This window comes from Triplophysa dalaica, chromosome 20 (assembly GCF_015846415.1).
Source record: "Triplophysa dalaica isolate WHDGS20190420 chromosome 20, ASM1584641v1, whole genome shotgun sequence".
NCBI classification, from domain to species: Eukaryota; Metazoa; Chordata; class Actinopteri; order Cypriniformes; family Nemacheilidae; genus Triplophysa; species Triplophysa dalaica.
This window is the reverse complement of record NC_079561.1, coordinates 61,781-89,441: the sequence shown is the minus strand read 5'-3', so window position 1 is coordinate 89,441 and position 27,661 is coordinate 61,781. Positions and strand designations below refer to the sequence as shown.

The 27,661-nt window shown below is 38.4% G+C and overlaps 2 protein-coding genes across 5 annotated transcripts in view; one reads left to right on the top strand and one right to left on the bottom strand.

Moving 5' to 3' along the window:
* Positions 1–12,519, bottom strand: part of l1camb (L1 cell adhesion molecule, paralog b) — a 58,610-nt gene extending 46,091 nt beyond the window's left edge. The window contains exon 1 of one of the 3 annotated variants that reach the window (XM_056732181.1): positions 12,283–12,519. The gene's annotated coding sequence lies outside the window, so the exon portion shown is untranslated. The remainder of the gene's footprint in view (positions 1–12,282) is intronic. The other 2 variants (XM_056732180.1, XM_056732182.1) reach the window with 2 other exon arrangements.
* A 4,614-nt stretch (positions 12,520–17,133) lies between these two features.
* irf10 (interferon regulatory factor 10) lies at positions 17,134–27,413 on the top strand. 2 transcript variants are annotated; one of them, XM_056733102.1, is made up of 8 exons: positions 17,134–17,535; positions 17,670–17,859; positions 18,075–18,139; positions 18,279–18,315; positions 18,427–18,531; positions 23,230–23,616; positions 23,713–23,831; positions 27,037–27,413. In XM_056733102.1, the coding sequence occupies exons 1-8, from the start codon at positions 17,362–17,364 to the stop codon at positions 27,142–27,144; spliced, it is 1,185 nt and encodes a 394-aa protein (XP_056589080.1). In that variant the 5' UTR covers positions 17,134–17,361; the 3' UTR covers positions 27,145–27,413. The 2 variants fall into 2 exon arrangements, with proteins under 2 accessions (XP_056589080.1, XP_056589079.1); XM_056733101.1 differs by having other exon boundaries at positions 17,135–17,535; positions 18,276–18,315.
* Positions 27,414–27,661: the final 248 nt, after the last annotated feature.

The following is a 27,661-nucleotide window of genomic DNA, read 5'->3' as shown; positions in this document are numbered from 1 at the left end:
CGCTCACATTCGTGAGATTTTATAGTTTGGACATGAATCTCACCCCGGGAGCCCAGGTGCTTGTGTCTTCCACGTGACATTTTTGTACACACATACAGGCATTTGGGCGTATGGCGGTTTGGGTATTTCGTTCCCCAAAGCGTTGCCATGGCGACGCAGTGCGAGTTCCCTCGAAAGGGAACGTCTCGGGTTACGTCTGTAACCCTTGTTCCCTGAGAAGGGAACGAGACACTGCGTCACCTTGCCATACTCCCTACATCCCTGTAAGCCTTTTGCTTCGAAGTTTTTCGAGCTGAAGTTCACTATTTCGGATGTCGTTTTATACCGCCTGGTCCATACGTCATCTATGACGTAGCGTTCCACTACTGGACGATGTTGACACACGTGCTCAGAGCTGGTCACGCTGAGGCGTTCCCCAAAGCGTTGCCATGGCGACGCAGTGTCTCGTTCCCTTCTCAGGGAACAAGGGTTACAGACGTAACCCGAGACGTTTTATCTCATCAGTAGGCTATATATGAGAAATGATTCGCTGTTCAGAGTAATATTCTAGATATGGCGTCAATTGAGGAAAGACACATTCATTTTGGGATGCGCTTTGAGGAATTTTATGTGGTAAATGTGTTATCATATATAATTGCGCACATCTTCTTTGCTGATATTAAAAATTCGCAAAGCTTAATAACATGTTCAAATCATAACCTTTCATGACGATGCAGCATTTGCCGGATCGGTACAGTCCCGAGCGTCAGTCATGTGCATGGTGGGCACCTCAAAAAGTTGCGCATGTCTGAGACCACTGATTTACATGTTCAAAAAAGGCCACTTAAATCTTTAAGAATATCTTAGGCTAAATAGCTAATTTACATCTAATCTTTTCCATATGTAACACACCACCGATGTCTATTAACCGCATCTCAAATTTAGGTACAAATTCTTTATTCCACGATGATCTTTATTGCTATTATCCTCCCAAATTGAACCATCTGTATTTGTTCACAACCATATGGCTCAAAAGAAGGTGCCCAACCAAATATTACAACAAGGAGATCCTGGGAAGAATCAGTCTTAGGTACCTTGGAATAAAAACAAAACACTCTCTCTCACTTTCTCTCTCTTTCTCTTTCTCTCTCTCTCACTCTCTCTCTCACTCTCTCTCTCTCTCTCTCTGTCGCCCTAGCTGTGATCTCACTTCCTAAACAGTGACATTATTTCATCTGCTCTGATGTCAGACACAGGCAGCTCCCAGACTTAATGAGGTTCTCATCGGACCCCTGCCGTGACAACTTAATAAGCGTGACCCCTGCAAACAAAAGCAGAAGATCCACACAGGCATCCCTCGTGTGTTTTCTATTCAGCCGTCTCCTCATGAACGCGAGCATCTCTATTAGAGACAAACATTAACATGCCAGCCTGTCACAACTCAGAGCTGAAGAGCCCTCTCAGTGTCAGATGAAAGATTTCTGAATGCATGATGATTTATTAAACACTTCATGTATTCACAAACATCACTAATGGATTTTCATCTGGCTTTAATGGACGCTTGACTGTTTAATGCTCTTACACCCACAATACAATGCAGAAAGATCCGGAAACTTAACTCAGGCAAGGTTTTTTGCATTTTAAATGAAAGTTTGTTATGGCCAATGATGACAAAGCATACATTGTTTCTCAATAGATGATTGGCTTATGTTTCACTGTAGTGTTGTGAATCAACTTCACATCCAGATGATTCACACGAGCACCAATGAGCTCTGTCTCCACACAAACACACACGCGCTGGGTTTCCTTGTATTATGAGGTCTTTCCACAGACATCATGATTTTTATACCATACAAACTGTAACCATCACTGTTACCTAAAACATTGAATCTTCAACACACTGTTAACATTGTTGCCGCTGTGTTTACTGCAAACTTGGAAAACGTGGATATATGAATATAAAAAAATTCAGACCCTTATTATTATTTGATTTGGGTTTTTTTTAATTTCAGATTAGTTTTGTTATTTGACATAAAATCTATTTTTGTTTGATAGAGACGTGTGTAGCATTTGAGAAATAGTAAAAGGGCAGTTGTTCATTTCTTATTTGTCGAAACTTACTTTTGTAAAAGCAAACCGTGAATGAATGGTATCGTGAGATCAGTATTCTGAATGGGGACACCCCTACTGAAACATTCATTCTCACATCCTCCACCATTTACACCAACACCAAAAAGTATGCCTGTGTTTTTTTTTCATTGATTTGTCATCTAAATAAAATTGTATTTCAAGCAAGATTAGCCATAACTTTTCCATTAAAATCACTGACAGGAGTCCAGAACTGACAGAGAAACAGAAAAGTGTCTGATGGAGCTGTAACTGCAGTAATGGACTGTGTGTAAGAGGCTTTAACAGAACACAATCAAGTGGATCCCACAGTGATCCTTCCAGATATTTGATATATTGTGAGATAAAGTGTGGCTGTCATGAAGAAGATGCCCGTGTGAGTCCTGCTTTCACAAAGATTAGATGTCTGCAGTACATAAACCTGCATTTTAGCCTCAAACAAGACTGGAAAATGGATGACTCTTCTCTGAATGACGGATGTCTGGGTCTGAGGCCAGGACTACATTGAGTGTCCAATCACTGTCCAACAGTCCTTTCAGTCAGATAAACATCACAATAGGACAGAAAATGCCCTCATAACTTCTGTTTCTGGATTGGATTCACCTCCCTGTGACACATTGTTTCAGACTGTGTGTGTGTGTGTGTCTCCTCCCTCATCTTGTCACCATAGTAACATTCAGACTCCAACAGAACAGCCCATTTCCTCCCATCCCCCACCCCATCCCGCTCTCTCTCTCTCCTCACCCTGTTATTGTTTGAGAGGCGATGCTTTTTTTGGGCAGAGTTGACATTCTGTCAAGGAAGCAGGCATCTATGCATCTTACACCATCAAACCCACATGGTTGCAGTTCTGTGGTGGGTGAGCATTAGCTTGCATCATCACAGGTGTGAAGGTTCTGTTGTCCCAGTCGTATGATGTGTAATTGTGTCCTTCTTTTAAAGATCAGGTATCATGCTATTTCTTTCATTCTGACTTCTTTACAATGTTAAAACGTGTTATCTTCTCATGCTTAACATGGTCAACTTGTTAAAAACCGAGTTGGACGTATGATGTAGTATTTACATTTCTGTACTTGATACAATCGTCCAGCACTCCGAATTGTTTCAGAAAGTTTTTTATAATTCTGGATCCCTGTGTCGTCAAAGAAATCCTATTCCTTGTATAAGCCATTCAAAGCATGACAAGGCAAAGGCGAAATAGCCAAGCAACAAGTCAACTGACGAGCGAGACCTGAGAAGAAGAAACTTTCTCAGCGAGAAACTGATAGATGTCTTCCCATTGCTAAAAGATGCCGTACATGAACTTCACGCAGTAAGTCAAACTAAGTCATACATCTGCGTTTTGTTGCCATTCAGCGTGTACGTGCATAATGTCTGCCAACATCTAACTGATCTGTTCTGACTCTATTTTCTTCTCTACTCTTTTCTTCTCTACCCATTAAAAAAAAAAAAAAAAAAAGGTATGAATGAATGATTCTGTATACTGTGTTAGGCTATATGAGACCAGTCTTCTTTTTGATTGCACTTATGCTTTTGTTGTACTTGTGCTGTCCCAATTGCTTCCATTACCTACCCAACTTGTAAGTCGCTTTGGATAAAAGCGTCTGCTAAATGACTAAATGTAAATGTAAATGTATAAAACACAAAGAGATTAATGTGATGATGTGTTGTGTGTCCGTCCCACCCTCCCCACTAGTCCCACCTACAGCAGCTTATGTTTTTACTGAAATAATCCTACCGCCGTATCTCTCTTTTATACATGTGATCAAACTAAATACTAGATACTAACTAAATACTAAGATACGACATATGACAGGGGTCTTCTACTTCTTTTCCTAGAGGGCCAGATTCCAAAAATAAAAAAGGTCTGTAGAAATTACTGTATTACTGGCAGCAGTTTGCCAGTAACTTGCTGTAGATTTACATTAATGTCATTAACTGGCAACAGTTTCTTTAAATATAAATGATCATTAAACATTAACAAGTCGTAATCCTTTCAGAAAAAACCCCCCATAAAATAACAACCTCATGCAAAACATTCTGGGAACCGAAACTAGAAAAGACACTCAAAATGTTAAAATAACAGACTCATGCAACGCATTCTGGGAAATTAAATCTTTTTTTAATTTAGTCATTTAAGCGTTTGTAACTAAATTACTAAATGTGAACATGTAAATGTGGATTCTGGTTCCCAGAATGCTTTGCATGAGGCTGTTATTTTATAATTTTTTCTGTAAAGATAAAGACTTGTTAATGTTTAATATTTATTAATCATTTAACAAACGATTTTCCAATAAATTAGATAAATATAAATCTACAGTAATTTACTGGCAACTAGCTGCATAACTACAGCAAAAATGTTAACATGGTATTAATAGGAAGCAGGCCCATGTTTTTTTCCCCGATTTTCTTTCTTTTATAGCCTGCTGTTTTTGTTGCTGTTACTTACAGGTCATATGTTAAAACATGCACACAAATATTGCATGCAGTATTTATACCTTTTCATGATATTTAATGAAAAGTGACATTGTCTTTTTAATTTTATTGTATATTCCTTAATGGATTAGATTAACCAAAAATGAAATTGCTGTTAATTTACTCACCCCATTCCCCCAGTACTCCCAAGATGTGGTTGGCATTGTTTTTTCAATGAGATATTTATGAAGATATTTGTTTGATATTCAAGTCAAATTACTAAAAGTCAAACACGCTAACACATTCAGCACAAAAGTAATCCCTGCCCCTTGACTTTAAACTGGTGTCTTATAAAAGTGAATCAATTGGTCTGTGCAAGAAACTGCAGCCTATTATCATAGATATGGATATTATAGCATCATTGTATGAATTCCAATCGCATCCATGTGCATGGGACACTTAGAAGTGCAAGTTCTGGAGGGAGATGAACAGCTGTTTCCGTAAATATAGCTGCTTAAATCATACACATTGAATGCAGTAATAAAAACAACATAGTTTTTCCTTATCTAAGACCTTCCAGCAGTTATTTACAAGGGCAGAAAATGTGTTTTGGATTGCGACCTATCGTGTGCGCAAACCGACTGCCTGTAGCTGAGGACTGCAAATTATAAAATTGTAAAGAACATTCCGTTTCTTGCAAAGGTTGATCAAATCGATTTAAAAGACGTCTATCGCCGCGGGAAGTACTTTTGTACTGAATGTAGCAGCACTTCGGACTTTCAAAGATGTGGCGTCTCAGGACGTGCTATTCTTACAGCGCAGTAGGGCACCGTTCTTAAAGTCTCTCTACAAATTTAACATGTTAAGGGCTGCATTTGGCCCGCGGGACGCTAGTTGACTAACCCTGATGTACACAATATTACTGTATAGGCACTGAAGACATATATGAGATTGGCAAAAACTGCCTGTGATTCGTGTGATCTTTCATTGATAGATTGAACTGCTGCATCTGTTTAAGTGTGCTTGAATCTCTCACCTACTGTCCAGTACAGGCACCTACAGCTGCGGAATAATCTAGAGACCATTCCCAAATGTCTATTACATCATCATTTGTGTATTCAGTCCAGTGCTTCTTGAATTCCACCAATATGGAAGCTCAAAAGTCATCCTAACCCAACATTGAGAAAATTCCAGGTTATCTTTTCCTAGATATATGACTGTTGTGTTGCTAAAAAGTCAATCTGAACTTGTTTTCTTTGCAGTATTTGAGGTCTGAAGAAATACACAGCATTTTTACCGTTATTTCACCTGTTTCCCCAAATTAATGATAATAGGGAGAAATATATTTTGTAGTTCACAGAATGAAACCTAAATGATCCTTTTTCCTAAACACATACATTTTAAAATAATATAAAGTCATTTTGATCTTCTCTACATTTGCACCACTGCTTTATTCTCTGATGTCATCTGTTGCTTCTCAACACGTCTCACAATATCCATGTACTGTTGTCCTATGTCAGCTGTTGATTGAGTTGTGTCCGTGTTTATGCAGTTTTTTGGGTTGGTGCTGTTGTTCAGTGTGATCAGGACATCTTCACCTCTCCACATCACATACTGTAGTGGCCAAACATGACACAATACTTTAAATATTTGACCAGATTTACATCCGCTCTGAGAAGAATTCAAAGAGGTTTGGCAAAAAATGACACACAAGTCAGAAGAACGACTGCTGGAGTCAAATACTGATCAAACTCTTCTACTCAATGTTCGACTGGTTTTCGTGTCTGCAGCATTTTCAATACTTCCAAGATTAGATTCCAAGAAAACCCATACTCCCTGATAGTACAGTAGTTGAAGTTTACACAGCATTTTAATCCTTAAAAAACAAAAGTGCAACAAACTTGACAAATCATTCAATGCTAGAGAACAAGATTCAAGTTGAATAAACAAATCCTGTTCAACATCAGGACAAGACTTCAGTCAGAAGTGAATGAGCAAGTACTCTGCACAGACTACACTTAACATACTGTTTCTCTTTCAGCTCAAAGCAATCTCTTTTCAAAGAAGAAGAACTCAGTAGATTTTACACTGCGCTAAAGACCACTAACCAGTTTAAGGGAACATTTTTCCATTTTTGCCTTTATAAGGAGAAAACTCTGTAAAGTGTGTTTCTGCTGGATTTGTGATGGTGCATGGTGTTCTTTGGGAATTTTGTCAGGATTTTCAGCTGTACAGCCATACACTGCCCGCTCTTTCTCAGAAAAACACTATTCATCTGAAGAAATGAAAGAAAGTGAACAAAACAAGGACTTCATTCTGCCACATGAAGTAGATGAATAGAGAGAGAGAGAGAGAGAGAGAGAGTCAAAGGTCAGATGAAGAGTGAGGCAATGAGGAAAAAATGAAATCTGGTGACCTTTGAGTTCTTCCTGTCTTCGACTTTGGCCTCTATGATGTACAGATGACAGTTTGTACTTGCAAAACATCCTCAGTGCTACAGAAACCAAGTTGACACAGGAATAGATATCACTCTCTGACCTGTTTAAGGTCCTTTTTTCAACCGTTTAACCCGTTTCACAAGCGCAAGCACATGCCTCCCACAGGCACAATAAACACTCAAGGATTCCACTGGATGTGTAACAGCGGATTGCTAAACAATATTTGGCCGAGCTGAGCCGTAGGAAGAAGAAAATCTCTTAGTCCTGCAGAGAAATTATTTGTATCTGAGCCACTAAAAAAACATTCTTCTGTTACTCTGTACACCAAAGTAAGAAAATAAATCAAGTTTTTTATAAAGCACATTTAAATACAGCAGAGCTATCCAAAGTGCTTCAAAGAGTCAACTAAGTAACATAATACACATATTGCAGGTTAATATAAAGAAAGTAAACAACAAAACATATATACATTTAAAATGGCAGGGAGTAAAGGTGAGTTTAGATTTAAAAACAAAAACAGAAGGTGCGAGGCGGATATCCAAAGGTAGCTGATTCCACAGACATGGGGCATCAAACGAAAAGGCTCTATCCCCTTTAGTTTTTAAACTGGACCAGGGCACCCATAAGAGAGCCTTGTTGGAGGATCTTAAATGTCTAGCGGATGTCTGTGGGTTAAGAAGATCCTTAAGATAAGATGGGGCCTGATCATTTAGAGCTTTAAAAACGAACAATAAAATCTTAAGCTGAAGCTAAGATTGGGGTGACCTGATCATATTTCTTTGACCGGGTCAACAGCCTTGTAGCTGCATTTTGAAACATCTAGAGTCGTGCTAAAGATGATTTAGGGAGACCCATGTAAAGCCAATTACAATAATCTAATCGAGAGTCAATAAAAGCATGAATCACCTTCTCCGGGTCTTGAAAAAACAGAAATGATGTGATTTTAGAAATGGTCCCTAGTTGATAAAAACTGTTTTTGACAACAGAGTTAATTTGTTTGGTTAGGCACAGTTCTGAGTCTAAACAACACCAAGGTCTCTAACACGGGGAGGACCTGAGTAGGAATTACTTCTCGTATTTCGGAGGACCAAAAACAATTATTTCAGTTTTGTCTACGTTAAGTTGGAGAAAATTATTTGATAACCATGTCTTAATGTCCTAGAAACAGTCCAAAAGTGGTTGCATGGAGCTTTCAGAGGCAGATGTAATTGTGTATCAGCATTTAAATTAAAGCGCATACTTTGCAGTCAATAACAGAGACAGAATTTTGGAAATTCTGTTTTGTTCTTATTCATTCAGGAGTCAGCTGCGGTCCGGTCAGCCGTTCACTTTACAATGTTGACATCGAGAAAGTCCAGCTGCGACGGGAAAGCCAAACCTTGTCCTCTCGGACAGTTCATGTGACATTCCTCTACCGAAGGAAAGCTAAAGTTTATTCAAATGTTGGTAGTTGTTATCCCTCGGCTGCACGTGATACAGAGTGATGTTTTTCCGGGAAATAACGCAGGAATTTTTCTTTTTTTGCCAGTAGGATCCAGTCTCCTCTGTGCGGGAGCATACTTCGCCACCATTTGCCGAAAAAACAAGAATCAGGATATCTAAATAGTTTATTTTTTATAAGACCAAAGCATCCCATATATCCGCAACTGATCATTTGTATTTTGCATTTAAATTCAATATGCCTTAGCGACAGCTCAGTTAGCCAAACAGTAATGTGTTATCTGAGCTTTCTTTTTTCTTACAGACCAGACCATACTACCCTGTCTTATATGTTATTATCCCCCATTTTCTGTACAATAGTCTTTTATTTTATTTATGCTCATTTTAGAATCTTTTAGACTGTAAATCGTATAATAGTTGTATTGTTATTGTGTTGAATGTCTGTGCTAGGATCTTCCATCAACAAAGAATATTCAATGTGTGTGCAAGCACACTTGGCAATAAAGCTCTTCTGATTCTGATGTAAGGTGATTATCTGAGCTTGACACAACTCACTATAGTTTTACTTATGAGTTTCTCCTCTCGTGAACGTTGAAAGTTACAGGACATGCATGCTGCACCAGCGGGGTGCCCAGTGATTTTTTTGGGGATGCCACTGGACATGAAGAAGAGGAGCAATAACAACCCGCTGTAATAAAATTTTGTATTACATTAAACTGACTCACAGTTTGTGTGTTATTAGTTTTGAGCGATAATTGCCAGAGAATAACAGATGTAGGAATGTCACGTCAGGCCAATCAGAATCAAGAATTCCACAGTGCCATGAAATAAAATGGTATAAATCATGGGATGATGGAGCTTGCGATTCTTTGCTGTGCCCCTTTGTTTGTTTGTTTAAAATCACAGTATTTAAATGTTCTTTATGAAGTTAAAAATGATAGTCATTACATCATAATATAGATTAGTGTACCTCGAATTGTTTTTTGAATTACTAGAGTGGATTCGACAGAGTTTTACAGTTTAAACTATAATTCACACTGGCCCAATAAATTAATTTAATATAATCTAATGTTTTGGAAATAAAGAAAGTCAAAATTATATTGCATTTGGCTCGCAATTATGTGGTTTATATTAAAGATGTTGTGTTTTAATTCAAATCCTTTCAGGCAAGAGTGTGTTTGTTATTTTGCATTGATCTTTTTGTGAATGTGTTATAATGAAGGGTAATTATGAATTCCTGCTGTTAAATCTAAGAAAACACACAAATAAAGACACAGAGCCTCTGAAAAAATGAAGACACATGATTTAATTTAGCTAAAAAGTGTATTATATTTTGCCTGTATCTTGCAGTTCAGTGCTTGTTATGAAATGCAGTCTTTAAATTCAATATGCAGCACTGAATAAGTTCAGTCAGTTATCTGGAGTCTGAGACACTTTATACATCCAGTGAACAAACGTTTTACAGAAATACATTCAGCAGATGAAAGGTGTTATGCTCCTGCATTGATCTCAGCGCTGCTTACCAGTCGACCTCTCTATCTCTCATTTTCTGTCTGTCAACATCACCGTTTGTGTGACGTGATCAACACAATCAGTACAACGTCAAAGACCAGAGTTTTATGTTTCTCTATAGCTTTAAAAAAGTCTGAGGGAGTTGAAGCGCTGCCGGTGTTTGTAAATGTGTAAAAGAATCTTACCTCAATATTTTCAGCAAAGTATCTCCAGCAGTTAAGTTTTAACTGTGTAAAACAGCAGACGATTGTTATTTTGACAGAACAGAACAGTCTTTCTGTCGTGTCCATTCACATTCCCTCTTATCAATGTGGCCGCAGCTATTTATCAATGTATACTATCATTGAAATAAGCTCATTGTTTCTTGCATGTTTAATGGCATTGAATGGCATTGTGTCATATTTAATATCTCTTGCGGTCCGGCTTAGTTTGCCCAAGCGTATACTTTGCATTGTTCTTTCAATTGATGGGGTTTTCGACTTATTCTTTTTTCAAATACTTGCATTTATATTGTATGTGTCGAAACAATAGTTCAATCATTTTAACTGATTGTATGTGTATATCCATGAGCAGAAAAGTTTAGATCCGGTTAATATTTTACAAGGAATTCAATAACTTATAAAGGGAAAATCATTGAATGTCTTGAACTTGAAGTGCTTGATTTTGAAGTCTTTTCACTTTATGTTTGAGATGCATGACCCACTGACAGAGATCAGTTGCTCGCTCCGCCCATTCTCTTCTCACAGCTTTTTTCCAAACAATTCTAAGGTGAACTAAAGCTGAAATAGATGAGTTCTTTGTCTTTCAGCAGATCAAATACGGCAATTCACAGATAATATCAGCCAATCTTGCTCTGATCATTTAATACACATGCTAAAATTTCATGTGTTTCTATAATAGAACGTTTTGTATGATGTCAAATATAAAAATGTAATGACTATATTCCAATACTGTTATTATAGGCCTTGTGTGTCTAATAATATCTGTATAATATGTATAAATCGTTACAAATATTATAGAAACATGTTAATATAGACCAGATTGTTGGTTAGTATTATGGGAAGCCGTAACAGGTATAATAAACTATGCATGTTACATTGAAACAGGTTAAGAGAGGTTCTAAAGGAGCTTAGAAAGTGAATAGATCATAGATTGTACACTAACACTCCTGAGAGAAAGAGTGTGAGATTTTAGCCAGATCTCTCCACATAGCATGAGACAACATATCACAGAATGACATCTCTCCTCTGAGCCTATCAGCACAGGACCACTTCCTTCCTATACAGTGTTTTACCTTCCATGACATCATAGCTGAAGTCTACAGAAGTCTTTCTTTGACATCTGATTATCTGATATCACACACTCGCAGGAAGTAAGGAAAAATTGCTAATAAGTACATGCAAGCCTGACACACACACACGCACACCCACGCACTCACACACGCACACACACACACACACACACACATGTATGTTTTATTATCTCTGTGAAGAACTGTCCATAAGGGAATTGAAATGTATACTCTACAAACTGTATATTTTATCCTCTAACCCTAACCCCTAAAGATGGTAGAATAAATTCAAAAATGATTGTTCTGTACAATTAATAAGATTTTGTGCCCGTGGGGACCTCAATTTTGATCCCAACACTGACACGGGTCCCCATGAGTTGGTGTGCATTCAGGTTTAGGTCCCCACTAACATAAAAAAACCAAGTCCACACACATGCACACATTTTGGATTTCCATGTTTTATGGGGAAATTTCCATAGACATAATGGTTTTTATATTGTACAAACTGTATATCATATTCCCACCCCCTAACCTAACAATCACACAAAACTAAAAGCTCTTTTACATTTTCATGATCGTCAATTCTGTATTATTTATAAGCTTGTTTCCTCATGGGGACCAAAAAACACATTTTATCCCTATACCATAAGGTGCACACACACTCACACACACACACACACACAAACACACACACACATGCATAAATCACAGCCTTAAGAACATTGAGGTTACCCACCAGGTCAAAACTGATTCATTCATTTCACATAGACATGAGTTTTTTCATCATTTTTATATATTTATATTGTCTTTCGATGAAAAGTAAACACCCAGATGAATTGTGACCTGTAATTAGACCTGCTAGTTTCTTTAGTCATTTTCTTGTAGGTTTTTGAATGAATATTCTCTTAGTTGCAATGCACTGTCACACACAAGGCCACACAATCTTTCCTCGACACCTGATCATCACTAAGGTATCTCACTCACACACAATCACTAACGCACACGCCCAAAGAAAACATACAGACTTCTGCTGTGAGACAGTCTGTGACCAAATGACCGAAGGCTCCCTATAGATCTTACCTTTGAGGATCTTGTGAAGGTCTTGGGCAGAATCCAGTTCCTCTCCTTCGTTCAGTATAGTGACACGCCTTATTTTGTGTTTCTTCTCTGCCTTTCTCTCTGTTCATGCCACCCAATGGATGAACCCCTCATGGATGCTGCAGTGTAGGAAGAACACACCCTTTCTGCCTCTCTCACCAGCAGTCTGCCCTCTCCTCCCTCTCCCCCCTCTGGCTCCTCTGATTGGCTGCTATGTAGAGATGACATCATCTCTTTCTCTTTCTTTCAGTAACTCCCTACCCCTCCCTTTCTTTCTCTTGCCTAAGCCACAATGGAGAGGTTCTCGCTTTTTAATAATCAATATATCCCTCACACAGAGAAAGATACCTTCAGCTCTTCACATCCATATGCTGATCATATTCCACCTCAAAACCAATCGAAAGTGTCACTGTATCTTCATCATCCACATTAAACAAAATCTCATTCTCATTAAAAAAACAACTACATTGGATGACAGTCAGGAGAATAAACCATTATGCACTAGACTAGACTAGAATGCAGCAATACATGATTTCCACATATTTAGGAAATTCCTTCTTTCTTGATCTACTGACACCACATCAAAGTATTTTGTTTTCTGCAAAGCAAAAACATTCTTATGTAAAAGGCACTGTTAACAAGAGAGCTGCACCCCCCCCCCCCTCAGTCTGAGCGATGGTACCGGTGAAGACCATCAGGAGCAGATGGGGAGGGTCTCTGTGTGTGTGTGTTAGGGGGGTGGGTGATGGATGTAGCTTTTGTCATGGTGACAACACACATGTGCTGACCATCAAACGGAGCTGCGTGGCATGATATCTCTGCTCTGGTCTCTGGATCTGAAACTGAGTTTAAATGCCCTAACTCTGAGCTATCAGACTTTCTCTTCTGTATGTATATTTGTCTTTTTCCTACGGTAAAAAAACAACATTCAGCTAGACGATGCAATCAATCTACTGTACAGTGTCATATTACCATGTCTGGTAATTAGTAAAAACAAATGAAATTGATATAAGAACCAAAATGAAATCTAATATTTAATCTTGTGAAGTTTAGTGGTGGTCCAGCCAGCAAATGTTCACAGGGAGGTCAATATTGGCATTTGTGGCAATGAGGGAAATCTTTTCTGTCATTACTTCTTTTAACATTATGTTTAGTTGTAAATCTTGCCTGTACACACAGTAGAGTACGTCTCTCTCAGGCCCCGCCCCTTCCTGTAAATGGCCTATTAAGTTACAGTAAGAGTGACTCAGCATACATGCACTGAATATTTTTGGCCAAAGGATTTTAATGGTCTGAATTGAAATGCTTCATTATTTTTAAACAGATGAGATACTTGACTTTTTTCATTAATCTTCTAAAAAGCTTGGCTTGTTTAAAATGGATTTAGTTCAGTTATGTTAATATTGTAAACAATTCCATTCAGCAACATAGAATGTCCCTGGTTCCCTGAGAAGGGAACAAGATGCTGTGTCACCATGGCAACTCAAGGGGAACGCCTCAGCATGACTAGGTCTGAAGTACGTGTTTCAAAACAGTAAATTGCAAAGTGATACGTCATAGGCAGGTATGGACCAGTAAGATCTTTTAACAAGTGCTGTGGTACTTTGCATTAATAAAGGTTCTTGTCGGAAACCTACAGCAGGCAAGGGTTAGATCCTTGTCATCTGTCCTTTTTCCCCTAGGGGATTGCACATCTTTAGAAACAAATGAATAGGATTACGCAGTGGAAGTCACTTTGGATAAAAGTGTCAGCCAAATACATAACTGTAAATGTTATACCAACCCACCCGAAAAACTGAATACCACCTAACCGTTCAGCTCTGATCCTTAACTATAACATCCACCAAGTCCTGGGGATAATGTTTGACGACCAGCTGAAATTCACATCTCACATTTTCAACTCGAACTTGCAGGTATTTGCTCTACAACATCATAGCGAGCCACCATATAACTTGCAAAATCCTTTACTCATTCGGTTCCTGTGGGAGCCATTCTTTGTTGTAATTTTAGTTTCCACCAATGGAGGGTGCTTAGGTTTTAAAGGTGTGCAAGTTTTTGACAAATTTTTGACCGCAGCAAATGCATCAATCATAGAGGCAAGCGCTGTTAGTTGCATTTGGATGTGATTCCAGATGTATAATTTTCTTTACTTTATTTCATTTATTAGTTAATGATTTAAGTTGGACAACGGACAATAAATGACATAAGCGGAATGTGGTATCGGTTCTTCATTTAGTGTGTCAAAAAGAGACCAACACAATAGGAGCCAGCAAGGCCATTCTCCTTCCGTTGCACTAACCCCATTGCTAAGACACCTGATTTGGATTTCAGCTGGCAATCGAACGATCATAGCAGCAAAGCACATTCTCGGGTCCGAAGATCCAAATAGTTGACTTCTCTCTCGTTTTGCCTTCCAGAAATTCAGGCAGCTGGCACCAGAGGCGGACCTTCTTCCAAACCTAGTACCTCCCTATTCAGAGCTGATATTCCAGTAAATCACCTGTTGCAAACCCTCCTTAAAAGCTAACCCATTTACATTTATGCATTTGGCAGATGCTTTTCTCCAAAACGACTTACATTGCATTATCCTATACATTTGTTTCTAAGTATATGGAATCTCTGGGATCAGACCCACGACCTTGTTGCTGTTAACGCCAAGGTACAGGAAAGCGTTGTTTAAGGTTGGAGTTTCGGGTCTAGCCCAGGTGTTTGAAGTTCGCAGGGCCTAAGTGACCTCCCTGCGGGAGGGAGGCGCGCTGCCGTAAATCCAGATGTCTGTTGGATTCTCCACTGCCCGACGCGAATAACAATCTCACTGAATTAAAGATTTGCCTTAACCACAAATTTAAATTTGACTTGATCTCAGGCGCTCTGTGGGAGTCAGGGTCAGGCCATTCTAGGCCACATTTTCAATATTTTAGATAAGCAGTAATGATACATCTTTACCTGATAAAATGGCTATTTACAGTCCTGCTGTTCGGGCCCCAAATTTTTAACACCAGCCGCTACTGCACAAACATCTTTACAGTCAAGGCCAACAACTATACTCTGGTGTTAGACAATGTTTTTGATCGGGCATTCTGTAGCTGTTCAACAAATCCAAATCCAGTTCAAAACAAAAACGTTTTTTCAGCGAGTAAATGATAAAAAAATTGTAATTTTTGGGTGTACTGTCATTCTAAGTATGAATTTAAGACTGCATGAGGGCACAAATGGGGCTTCCACAAGCAAACTTCTGAGTGCTAAAATGACATCTGTTACCTATTCGTCATATTCTTCCCCATCATCCATTACCTATTCTTATCAGATATTTATCTTAAAAAAAGAGTCAGCAAGTTTACAAATGTCTCCATAAATGTTTCAGAAGAGATCCTGATTTGTCAAATCGGTCAAATAAAATGTTTTTGAAGTTTTCAATATGAGTTTAAACATATGTCATCAAATAGACTATTAGGTCACGTGCTTCATGAGTGGGGGGAATTATTGGCAGTGAAATGTCTCTATCTGCTGGTTTGTTTGAGTCATCATCATTTTAATGCATTCAAGCCCTTACGAAAATTAACAATGGTTTTACTAGGGTTAAAAAAACATTTCTACATTTTACCCACAAAACATAGCCTAGTTACTCTATGAAAGGGACATATGCATCTATATATATATTTATATTTATATATTTATTATATATATATATATATATATATATTTTTTTTTTTTTTTAGATTCAACTTTATTGTCATTACACATATACAGGTACAGTGTAACGAAATGTAGTTTAGGTCTAACCAGAAGTGCAATTAGCAAGTGCAGATATATATATATCATCCAAATATTTATATAGCAGTATACCGCCATGGATGATAACATGTGGATCTGGTAGTCATTTCTAGTAAATCAGTACTTACATTTATTTGTAAATCCCTATTGGAACAGGATTAGTATTGTCTGGGGACCTCCTAACATCTTTATGACCTCCTAACATCTGTATTTAATGCAGCGCATTCGTACGGGATAAAAGAAGCCTGTGATTTCACTCGAATTTACTGACTTATTTCTTAGTATTTTATAGTTTTTACAGCCTATAGTTGTATGGTGTGTAATGATATATAACTGTCAGCATTTGAGACCGAGTGATCGAGTTTCCATGAGAAATAAACAAACGTGAGACTCCCGTTAACTTATGTATATCACCCAGCACCCGAAATGATGCCAAAACACACAAAAACAGCCTCCATTATTCACAAACGGCGGATAAAACCTTGAAAAATGATATATGAGCCCACCAAATCACAGAGATGACGTGAATAATTGTACGTTTAGCGTTTTCTCCCCCATAGAAGTCCATTATAAACAGCTTAACGTGGCTTAACATAACGCAATTAACAGTGACCAGGTAAAATCTAATTATTAAAAAATCTTTTCATACAAAACATAAGTTTGTCACTGCTTAAAGCCAGGTTCAGTCGTTTTCTTATGATGGTTTTATTTGGCAATGAAACTCAGCTCGAGTAAATTTCTTCTTTTAATATCACTTCTTGCAATAAGCCACGTATAATGAACTTCTATGGAGAAAACGCTTAACGTACAATCATTCACTTTATCTGTAAAAGAAGAACTCAGTCTTTTGACAGCAGCTAGGAAGGTTTCACTGGTCATCTTTTGGGAACGTTAAGCCACGTTACGCGTTTTTCGCGTTAAGGGTTTTAGTAGCTATGTCCCGACATATTCCACACAGAGCCGTGTAATATATGAAACGATACCTTCACGATTTCTGCATTTCCTATTTCCTATTATTATTCAGTGCCTGCTAAGGCAAGCATGTTGAGCAGTGGAAATCCCCGGAGCACTTTGTGTAATGCAGCACATGAGTCGTGAACTGACACAAACACAATCGACGACGACAACACGACGCTTTCAACAGGAAACCGAAAGTGTTTCGATTCATACTTTACTTTCGCTTTTAAACGTGATGACATTCGGCTGCGAGTTGGTCTAAGCTTTCATTTCTTCTACCCTGTGCTGCGGTATATGTGAATTTATGTCATCCGACGGTGTTTTAGAGCGATGGAAGACCTGTCCAAACACATGAGACTGAGAGAATGGCTCATAGCTCAGATAGACAGTGGGAAATACCCCGGACTGAGCTGGGAAAACCATGAGAAGAGCATGTTCAAAATTCCCTGGAAGCATGCTGCCAAACAGGACTACAGACAGAACCAAGACGCGGCGCTCTTTAAGGTGCATCTCTCTCTCTCTCTCTCTCTCTCTCTCTCTCTCTATTTCTCTATCTCTCTATTTCTCTATCTCTCTCTGTCCAGATGTTCCATCACTAGCTGATTGCACATTCATTAAACTATTGAACTGTGTCTCAGGCATGGGCCATGTACAAAGGTAAATTTCAGGAGGGCAAGGACAAAGCAGATCCTTCCACGTGGAAAACCCGTTTGCGTTGTGCCCTCAACAAGAGCACAGATTTCAAGGAGGTTCCAGAACGCAGTCAGCTGGACATCTCTGAACCCTTCAAGGTTTACCGGATCCTGGACGACACTGGACGAGGGGCAGGTAGAGCTTTAAATTCATCTGAACACATGTATGCACATTTCAGTTTTAAGCCTCTGTTGCCTTAGAATACACATCCGACAAAAAAATGAGTTAGTTGGGAAGTAAACATTATATTCAAAAGTACATTGCTAAATGTTGTTTTTTGCAAACACTTGTTTGGATTTTAAACATTTAACTTGTTAAGTCAATATGAGCTTGATCTTTCCCTACTTTAGAAATGTGTGTAGATGAGGAGGTAATAGAGGACGGGGCTCTGAGACAAACACATCTGCTGATGCAGGTACAGTCACATGACAAGTCTTGTGGAAATCCCCAAGTTCACTCTTCATTCAGTTTCACTTTCGCACCTTGGACACATTTCAGAAGCTGAAGGTGTTTTCTGTTCATGATTCTTTTGCTTTATTCCTCACCTTCAGCAGGTCAGCTCACTGGGCGAGTCAAACAGAGAATGGTCGGGTTAGTCTTTCTTTGAGGTCACACACTAATGTGTATAACGTGTAAAAATCACATAGCCACGCAAGGCAAACGTTTCACTTTTACTTTGTGTGTGTGTGTGTGTGTGTGCAGAGAGAACAGCCAACGGCCTGTCGTATGCCTGTACGCCCGGAATAGACTCCAAAGGCCATTCTCAGTGTGTTCCTTCAACATATCTATCTCAAGTGCCCTTGTCTGGTGAGAGAACAAGCCATCTTGTCGCTGTTCAGATTCACACACTTTCAAATATTTGCATGATACAGTTTACATCAGGGGTGTCAAACTCAATTCCTGGAGGGCCTCAGCCAGGGGCGTATCAAGGATACAAAACCATCAGGGGCTGAGCCTAAAACATTGGGGCTAATGTAGGGAGTTTAGATTAGGTTGTAAGTGGTATTCGTTCCAGGAGAATATCTGGGTTGGGAATAGCTTTCCTGTAGCTCAGTGGTAAGAGCATTGCGTTAACAATGCGAGGTTGTGGCTTCGATCCCAGGGGACTGCAAATACCTATGTAAAATCTATAGGACAAAGCAATGTTAGTCGCTTTGGATAAAAGCGTCTGCCAAATGCCTAAATGTAAATGTTTGGTACCTTATGATCGATTCAGTATCGATTCTGGACATACTAATTAGCACACAGAAAACGTCATTACGTCGCATTTGCGCTCACAGTCAAACTAGTGTTGGCACTTTCGCTTTGAACTGTCACATATTGTATTTTAATACAACTGAGTGCCCAATAAAGCCATTATCATTCCCATTTTCTGTAGTCAGACATATAAACAAGTGTATAAATCGAAGTTTAGTACAACAGGGCTGGTTTTCTCTACGGCTCGTTTATGCTCCGTTATCTCTGCGTAAGGTGTGCGCTTTCTAACTGGACCGGATGCCTTTTTTGTTCCGATGACATCACAATATTATATTTACTTATAACATTTAAAATCAATGTTTTTTCAATTTGTGAATCGATTTGAATCACTAGAAGACTGAATTGAGATTCATATGTGAATAATGTTTTCTCCCACCCCTAGAAAATATGCTTTGCATGAACTATTTTATGGAATATAGTTTATTAGCAAACACAAAATAATCACATACGTTTAAATTTATTCTTCTCAAGGAAAATATGCTTTGCATGAACACATTTCTTTATTATTCTTTTATCCATATATTTTCCTGTATTGTTCCTTGTTGGTGGAATCATCACAGAGTATTGTCTAGACTTGACTTGTGCAAAAAAAGCATATGATAATGTTTGTAATGCGTTAGTGCTTTCATGTTTATGAGCTGTGCGATAATAATGCGTGAAATTAACAGTCAGTTCCTTAAGGAGTTTCCTTGTTTGTAGATTGTGTAAATATTTGTAATGTTTTTTACAACTTTAATTACTTAAGTACTAAAGGTATTTATATGAATAGAAATACTTAATAACTATAATTGATCATGCTTAACCTAACACTTAAAAATGAAAGGTTTTGAAGCAAATTTTTAAGTAAACACAAACCTAATAACTGCTGGTGTGACTGAGCTGATATCACTTTAAAGGGGTGATTTCATGAAAATCTTTTTCCATGTTTAAACTTAGGGATGCACCGATCCTACTTTTTCCTTTCCGATCCGATTCCGATACCTGAATTCTGTGTATCGGCCGATACCGATTCTGATCCGATACTAGCATTGTTTTTCATGATCAAAGTAGACTTGAATATTTTAACTTTTATTGCCAGAGGTGGATAGTTAAGAATGTTTACTTTCAAGTACATTTTAAAATATATGTACTTTATCAGAGAACTTTGGACAAAAAATACTTTCCTACAGTATGAAGCACAGCATATTTACTCCACTACAGTCCATACATTTTTTTTTTTTTTACTTTAAATCCATGAGTACATTAAAATCTACCATTTTCCTTCACTTAAGTATTTTTACTTAAAAGTATGATTTTTTTAAATGTTATTTAGTGCTTTATTTAACTTAAAAATACATACAAAACAAAATGTGGTCTCATTAAGCACAGATACTTACAAAATGTTTAACAAATAAATCTCTGTTTATTGCACAAAGCTATCACAATATAAAAGTCTCCAAACTCGCTCATGCACATCCTGGACACAAAATGATGCGCTTAATACATTCGCTTCTACGTTATTTAAAGTCATGCGCATTGGACGCAGAATGATGCGCTTAATGCACCCGCTTCACTCACGAGCATCCCGGATAGTGATGATCCTGATGTCGCGGGGATCTTTGCTTCCCAAGTTCAAAACAGTTATAACACAAAGAGAAAAGAGATATGTTATGTGTTTAAATCATAGAACATTGAATCCATCCTAAAGTTTAAAGTTATGTATGAATGACGCATAACATAGACCGCTTCCAGTGCTTGAATCTAATAACGTTACACTCAGCGAGTACAGTCTCCGGCTAAATGCATTTTAAACAAAACCACAATCTATTATCTAGTGATTAGGAAGAATATTAAAAACTTTGGAAAGAGTAACGTCCTGACTGTTCCCGGACACACGCATGCTGGATTGAGATTGACAGATGACCGCACCAGCGGAGGTCAGAGTTTTTTAATTATGTTATATTGGTTTCAAAGCTATCAAAATACATGACAACGAATACAGTGCATGACACAGTTTATGGTAATTTCCTGATAGATAGTCCCTTATGAAGCTTTAGAGTAACTTCCACGGGTATCGCAACGGATCGGACTGAAGAGAACCCGTCAGTCCGATACCCGATCCAGCAAAAAACATCCGGATCGGCCCCAATTCCGATCCAGAGTATCGGATCGGTGCATCCCTAGTTTAAACGCAAAAATCGGGTCTCACCCTAACCCTAACCCTAAACGTGAAAAAAGACAAATCATTCACTTTTTTTATGAGACCCTATCTCTGCAAGCCTGTGAGAAAACGAGCGCTTCAGAAATCGCTCTATTAATGACGTAAGCAGCCATTCTTATTATAATATTTCAGCATCTTGTTCTGAACGTGTCCACCCATTGCGCCGCCGCCATTGTTGTTTTCGCAACACCATGGCAAAAGTAGCAAAGCTTACGAACTGTTCTGTTGCTGGCTGCTCAGACCAACACCTTTTGCAACATTTCAGGCTTCAAACATAAAGATATGAAACTGTAATTTTTTGTGAAGAATCAACAACAAGTGGGACACAATCATGAAGTGGAACGAAATTTATTGGATATTTCAAACTTTTTTAACAAATAAAAAACTTTACTTTCAGTGCAGCAAACTCTCTCCAGAAGTTCAGTGAGGATCTCTGAATGATCCAATGTTAACCTAAATGACGATAAATAGAATCCACCTGTGTGTAATCAAGTCTCCGTATAAATGCACCTGCACTGTGATAGTCTCAGAGGTCCGTTTAAAGTGCAGAGAGCATCATGAAGAACAAGGAACACACCAGGCAGGTCCGAGATACTGTTCTGGAGAAGTTTAAAGCCGGATTTGATTAAGATATCCATAAAAAGTGTCGTTTAAAGTTTGCCACAAGCCACCTGGGAGACACACCAAACATGTGTAAGAAGGTGCTCTGGTCAGATGAAATCAAAATCGAACTTTTTGGCAACAATGCAAAACGTTATGTTTGGCGTAAAAGCAACACAGCTCATCACCCTGAACACACCATCCCCACTGTTAAACATGGTGGTGGCAGCATCATGGTTTGGGCCTGCTTTTCTTCAGCAGGGACAGGGAAGATGGTTAAAATTGATGGGAAGATGGATGGAGCCAAATACAGGACCATTCTGGGAGAAAACCTGATGGAGTCTGCAAAAGACCTGAGACCGGGACGGAGATTTGTCTTCCAACAAGACAATGATCCAAAACATAAAGCAAAATCTACAATGGAATGGTTCACAAATAAACATATCCAGGTGTTAGAATGGCCAAGTCAAAGTCCAGACCTGAATCCAATCGAGAATCTGTGGAAAGAACTGAAAACTGCTGTTCACAAATGCTCTCCAACCAACCTCACTGAGCTCGAGCTGTTTTGCAAGGAGGAATGGGAAAAAATTTCAGTCTCTCGATGTGCAAAACTGATAGAGACTTACCACAAGCGACTTACAGCTGTAATCGCAGCAAAAGGTGGCGCTACAAAGTGTTAACTTAAGGGGGCTGAATAATTTTGCACGACCAATTTTTCAATTTTTTATTTGTTAAAAAATTTTGAAATATCCAATAAATTTCGTTCCACTTCATGATTGTGTCCCACTTGTTGTTGATTCTTCACAAAAAATTACAGTTTCATATCTTTATGTTTGAAGCCTGAATTGTGGCAAAAGGTCGCAAAGTTCAAGGGGGCCGAATACACCCGAATACGAATTCGCAAGGCACTGTACATGGTGATGTTCTAGGGATAGGTTGAAATCAGTCACGTGGTGTGTGTATGTGCATCCCTGTGTGTGTGTCAGATTCGACGTGTGTGGGAGATCAATCAGCATCGTGTATACAGCGTCAGCAGGCAATTTTGAAAGTCCAGTTACTTAATTCCTATTATTATATTTCCAGGCCAAAACATTTAGGGCTAAATTACAAACAATCGGGACAATAAATAGTGCTAGCGACGCCCATGGCCTCAGCTCTAGAAACAGTCGGATCTAAACTGTGCAGAGGACTTGAGTTTGACACCACTGGTTTACATGATAAAAGCAAGGGGCATTTTTTGGTAAATCTTCATTGTCCTTCCAGAGGTAGAAAAAAATCTGGTTGTACATATGCACAGAAGTCAGTCCATCAGAATAATTGTTTTGAATTTAGATGTATAGTCTAGCGTATGATGTGCCCTAAAAGTGTTTATATTTAGTGTATACTGGTGGCCAAAAGTGATTTGGACAGTGATTCAGGATTTGGATTTGTGTTGTGTGTGTTTGCAGACTGTCGTCTGGAGGTGCGTCTGTTTTATCACGGTGAAATGGTGCACAGCACCGTATCTGCATCTCCAGACGGCTGCTTTATCCTGCAGGGCTGTGCTCCACTTGGAAACGAGCGCATCTATGGGCCGTGTCAAGCCAAGAAAGTCTTCTTCCCTGGTCCGGACATTGTGTCCCTGTCCCCAGGCATCACGGAGGCAATGAGCCGTCTGCTGCCCCACCTGGAGAAGGGTGTGCTGGTGTGGGTTGCTCCCGACGGCGTCTTCATCAAACGCTTCTGCCAGGGCCGGGTGTACTGGGACGGTCCGCTGGCCGAACACAGAGAGAAACCCAACAAGCTAGAGAGAGAGAGGACCTGCAAGCTGCTAGATATGAACGTCTTTTCACAAGGTGCAGAAGTGCAGGGGCGTCTGTGTTTTATAGCGGAATTCTTTTGGGTGATTTTCCATGGCCACTCACAATCTTGGCTACATGCGTTCTCTGCAGAGTTACAAAATCACTGGCAGGGCACGGGGCCCGAGCCGCGATATGTGGTGGACCTGTGCTTTGGAGAGGAGTTCCCTGACAGCAGTCAACCAAAGAGCAAGAAGCTCATCACTGCACAGGTAAGTGTTCAAGTGTTTCTGTACTCAACAGATCAGGATCAACTGCTTTAACCTGTGGGCAACCAAAGTGTTGCGGAAGTGTAACAGCGGCAGATTGTAACGTCAAGCGTAAAGTACTAAACTGATAGATTCAACATGATTAATGAACGTAAATAATTGGAATTATCTTCTTAACCATGATTGTTCAGCCATATTTGAAACCCTAAAAAAAACCATGGCATATAATATGTGAAGTACATATGTGCAACAAAACCTGGATAATTTTGAATTTTGCTAAATGTTTCTATTATCATTTACATATATGTATTTCGCAGACGCTTTTATCCAAAGCGACTTAGATTGCATTATACTATACAATTGTTTCTGAGTATGTGCAATCCCTGCGATCAAACCCATGACCTTGAACGCCACGCTCTGACCACTGAGCTACATGAAAGCATCACATAGAACTTAGAATGTGAAAGGTTTTACAAATCCTAAAAGTCTCACTTAGCCAGTGTGGTTTGGAGCATGTTTCCCGTTAGAAAAACAGACATCACACATGTCCATGATGAGCGTCAGCTATCAGTCTATGATACAGGCTGCATCGCTGCCCAATCAGGCGATGACTTTCAGTATTTTCATACGCTGAACTGTGATTGATGTAATGGACACCTCTGGTGCAGATCAAAGTGTAATGCTGTAATCAACATTTTTTATTTTCACTAAATCTTCTTTAGATTCCGACTGTTGTAGTTATTATGCACTATCATTTCCCCTTTATCTTGAATTTTGGAACAAACTAAATTTACATATTTGTGACATCATCTCGCCGTGTTAGTGTTAGCGTTAGCACTTTTTTGACAAGAAAAAGTTGACAAAATTGTTTTTTAGTAAAAAACCCCGCTTGCATCGTTTGGTTACAAATAGCAGCTGAACGCCATGACTTCACGCACGAAGGCAGCCCAGAGAAATGGAAGTCTATTTGAATTATAAACAGAGAACCCCTAACCTAACTAATCACATATTTCAAAACTACAATACTAATTTCTCAATAGATATGCAATTAGAAGTTCTTGAATGTGAAAATTAAACTTCCTTTTAGACAAATCTATCCTCCAACATGCGTTTCGAGCGCCATTTTATCGAGCTTGAACCTTTTTGATCTATCACGTTCCTCGCATGTTGTTATGGAAACGACAGGTTTTAAATTGTCTGGGATCATTGCATGCTCACGCGCTGTTTGGAAAGGCAGCATATATTGATAGAAGAACCAGTGATCAGCAACACTGCTATTGGCTGGTTTTTACGTCAAAAGACATAGTTCGTCCGTTTTTCTTAATTTTAAAACCTTGTCAGGAACACTTCAAACGATGCACAAAAAGATTACTTTCATAAATAAATTTTTAGTTCTTTGTTTTAATACATTCTCTTTTTTTGTTTTGTTTTTGCAATTAGATGGTGTTTTTCCAAACAAAATAAAGTGTTTTATACCCATTAGTGTTCACTACATAGGATACTGAGGAAAGTGTCAGACGACGGTCAATTTCAATAAAATTTCTTAAACTTTCTTAAACTCAGTAGCAGTTGCAGGAGTCCACATCATCTGAAAGTCATTCATCTGCTTAGTAAGCACGGAAATGTGGTACAGAGATGAGGAAAATATGATTTTATTGTGCTATATTACTGCTTTTAATGTATTGTGAAATATTGACTTCTCTCCACAAAAGACTCGTAAACTTTAAAGTCTTTAAAGGTTGAATACATGCAAAAAATGCAAAAACTTTAATGCATTGAGCTTATTAAGACCTTGACAAAGCTAGACATTTCGTTTTAAAAAGATTGAACATTTTAAAACTATGTGTTCTTTACCGAACTAACATTTCTTATTGCTGGTAAAAGATGTCACTTGTGTTTCCCTATTATCCATGAAAATAAAAACTAAAATGGGCGTGGGCATAAGCATGTCTGTTATGTTTTTCAATGGTATCCAAAAGAAACATCAGTCTAGTGGTTTAAGTGTAGTGGTTAGGACATCATCATCAGGCTGCATCTCCATCACAGGTCTCCTAATTTTCTGATGATGTGTACAGGCCCTGTCAGGTTCACACCTTTGACTTTAAATACACTGAAATCCTTCATTCCTATTAGTTGCCCAAAGGTCATTTCATGATTCTGTCCTAACTTGAGCTGCAGTGTAATAGGTTTGGGTCAGGGAATGGTGTCTTCAAACAGTCTCATCATAAATGTGATTGAAGATTGTTGATTTGAGCAGATTCAGGTCATTTTGCTTCATTGCTGGTTATACTGTAGGTGCATATTAGGTCACACACCGTCCAAAAGATTTACTAATAATATTACAATTATTATTTCCTGCAAATATTATCATTTAGAAAATAATCTGAGGCCTCAGAGGCCTATTTTGCAGTCTATTACATTTGTCAAGAATGAAAAACACATACAGTGCTCATTGACATGATCATGACTGCATAATCTTTAGTTCTCTTATATAATATTTATTGGAAAAACAATGTTACAAACTGGGATCTTAAGATTGCAAATTTGCAAATGGCAAGACAGACTGCATTTATACTCTATATATACGTATACACTGTCTGTGCTTATATGTATTTGATATGAAGGTCAAACAAATGAATATGGCAAATATCTCCTAAAATATATTTTATTTATTCATTTATTTCGGTCCTCACCTAAGACAGAGTAAATTAAAATTGTTCTGTATATATTATATTATAATAAATATTGTTCTTAAAGCAAAACATTGCGTTAATTACGTGTTCACTTCGCCAAGCTCTTTTTTTAATCCTTTACCTTACGCAACAAGATGCTTTTGTATGAATGAAGCCGACTTGACTGCGTCATGGCCGCGATCAAATCCTGTTTATATGATGTAAGCCTGCTCCTGAGCAGGTTTAAGATAACGGACCTGTTGCTAAAACAACAAGTCCAGGATGAGCGTCGAAGAACCGAACAATCCAAGACCATGTGAAATCGTCAACTATCAAATCCAGCTAACTGAGTTAGCGAGGTAGGAAGATCTCCTAATTTCAACCCATCAGATGTTATGATTCAGTGAGCTGACCATGAAACATCAGAGCAGCGATTGGTTGATGTCTTGTGTGTGTTTTCACACAGCAGTTCTTTGACTTACCAGCGGAGGGCGTGATGGAATGAGTGAAATTTCTCCGTCTGTCTCTGTGTGCAGGTGATTCCTCTGTTTGCTGTGGAGTGTATAGAGAGACACGATCCGTCTAAGAGTGTGGAGATGAAGCCTTCACCCTCACAAAGGAGCTGTATGCAAAGCCATGCATAGCCACGCTTTATCACAGCAGAAACCTTTCATCATCTAACAAAATGGGGATTTTTTGTGACTATCAAGCAAAGTCTTTATTCTAACTATAATGAGGATACTGACAGAATTCTACACAAATGATTTTGGTCTTTTTGTACGACTTGATTAAGTTATTTCAGATAACAATGTAAACATGAGGTTATAATATAACATGCTTATTGTCAATGCACACATGTGTGACTTGTGAACATTTTTGTACTATTTGATAAAATCAGAATGTCTTAATCATGCATTGTTTTTTATTCTTGTGTTGGTTTGAGTAAGATGCAAAAAATGGAATTGCACTCGTCCCGCATAAATCTATAAAGCCTTTCTTTTATTTCTAGCGAACATTGTAGAACAGTTTCACAACTTTAAAAATATACACTTTTAGAGCTATAACATGTATAAAGAAAAAACAGCAAATGTTATTGAAAAACCACAACAACAAAAATAAAAGAGAAAAAATAAAGTGATAGAGTGTGCTTGATCAACAGTA

Excerpts from the sequence above, each read along its gene's own strand:
- irf10 (XM_056733101.1), top strand. The coding sequence starts at position 17,362 with ATGGAAGACCTGTCCAAACACATGAGACTGAGAGAATGGCTCATAGCT. Across the intron at positions 18,140-18,275 it reads AAACACATCTGCTGATGCAG|CAGGTCAGCTCACTGGGCGA; the intron begins GTACAGTCACAT and ends CCTCACCTTCAG. Across the intron at positions 18,316-18,426 it reads GTCAAACAGAGAATGGTCGG|AGAGAACAGCCAACGGCCTG; the intron begins GTTAGTCTTTCT and ends GTGTGTGTGCAG.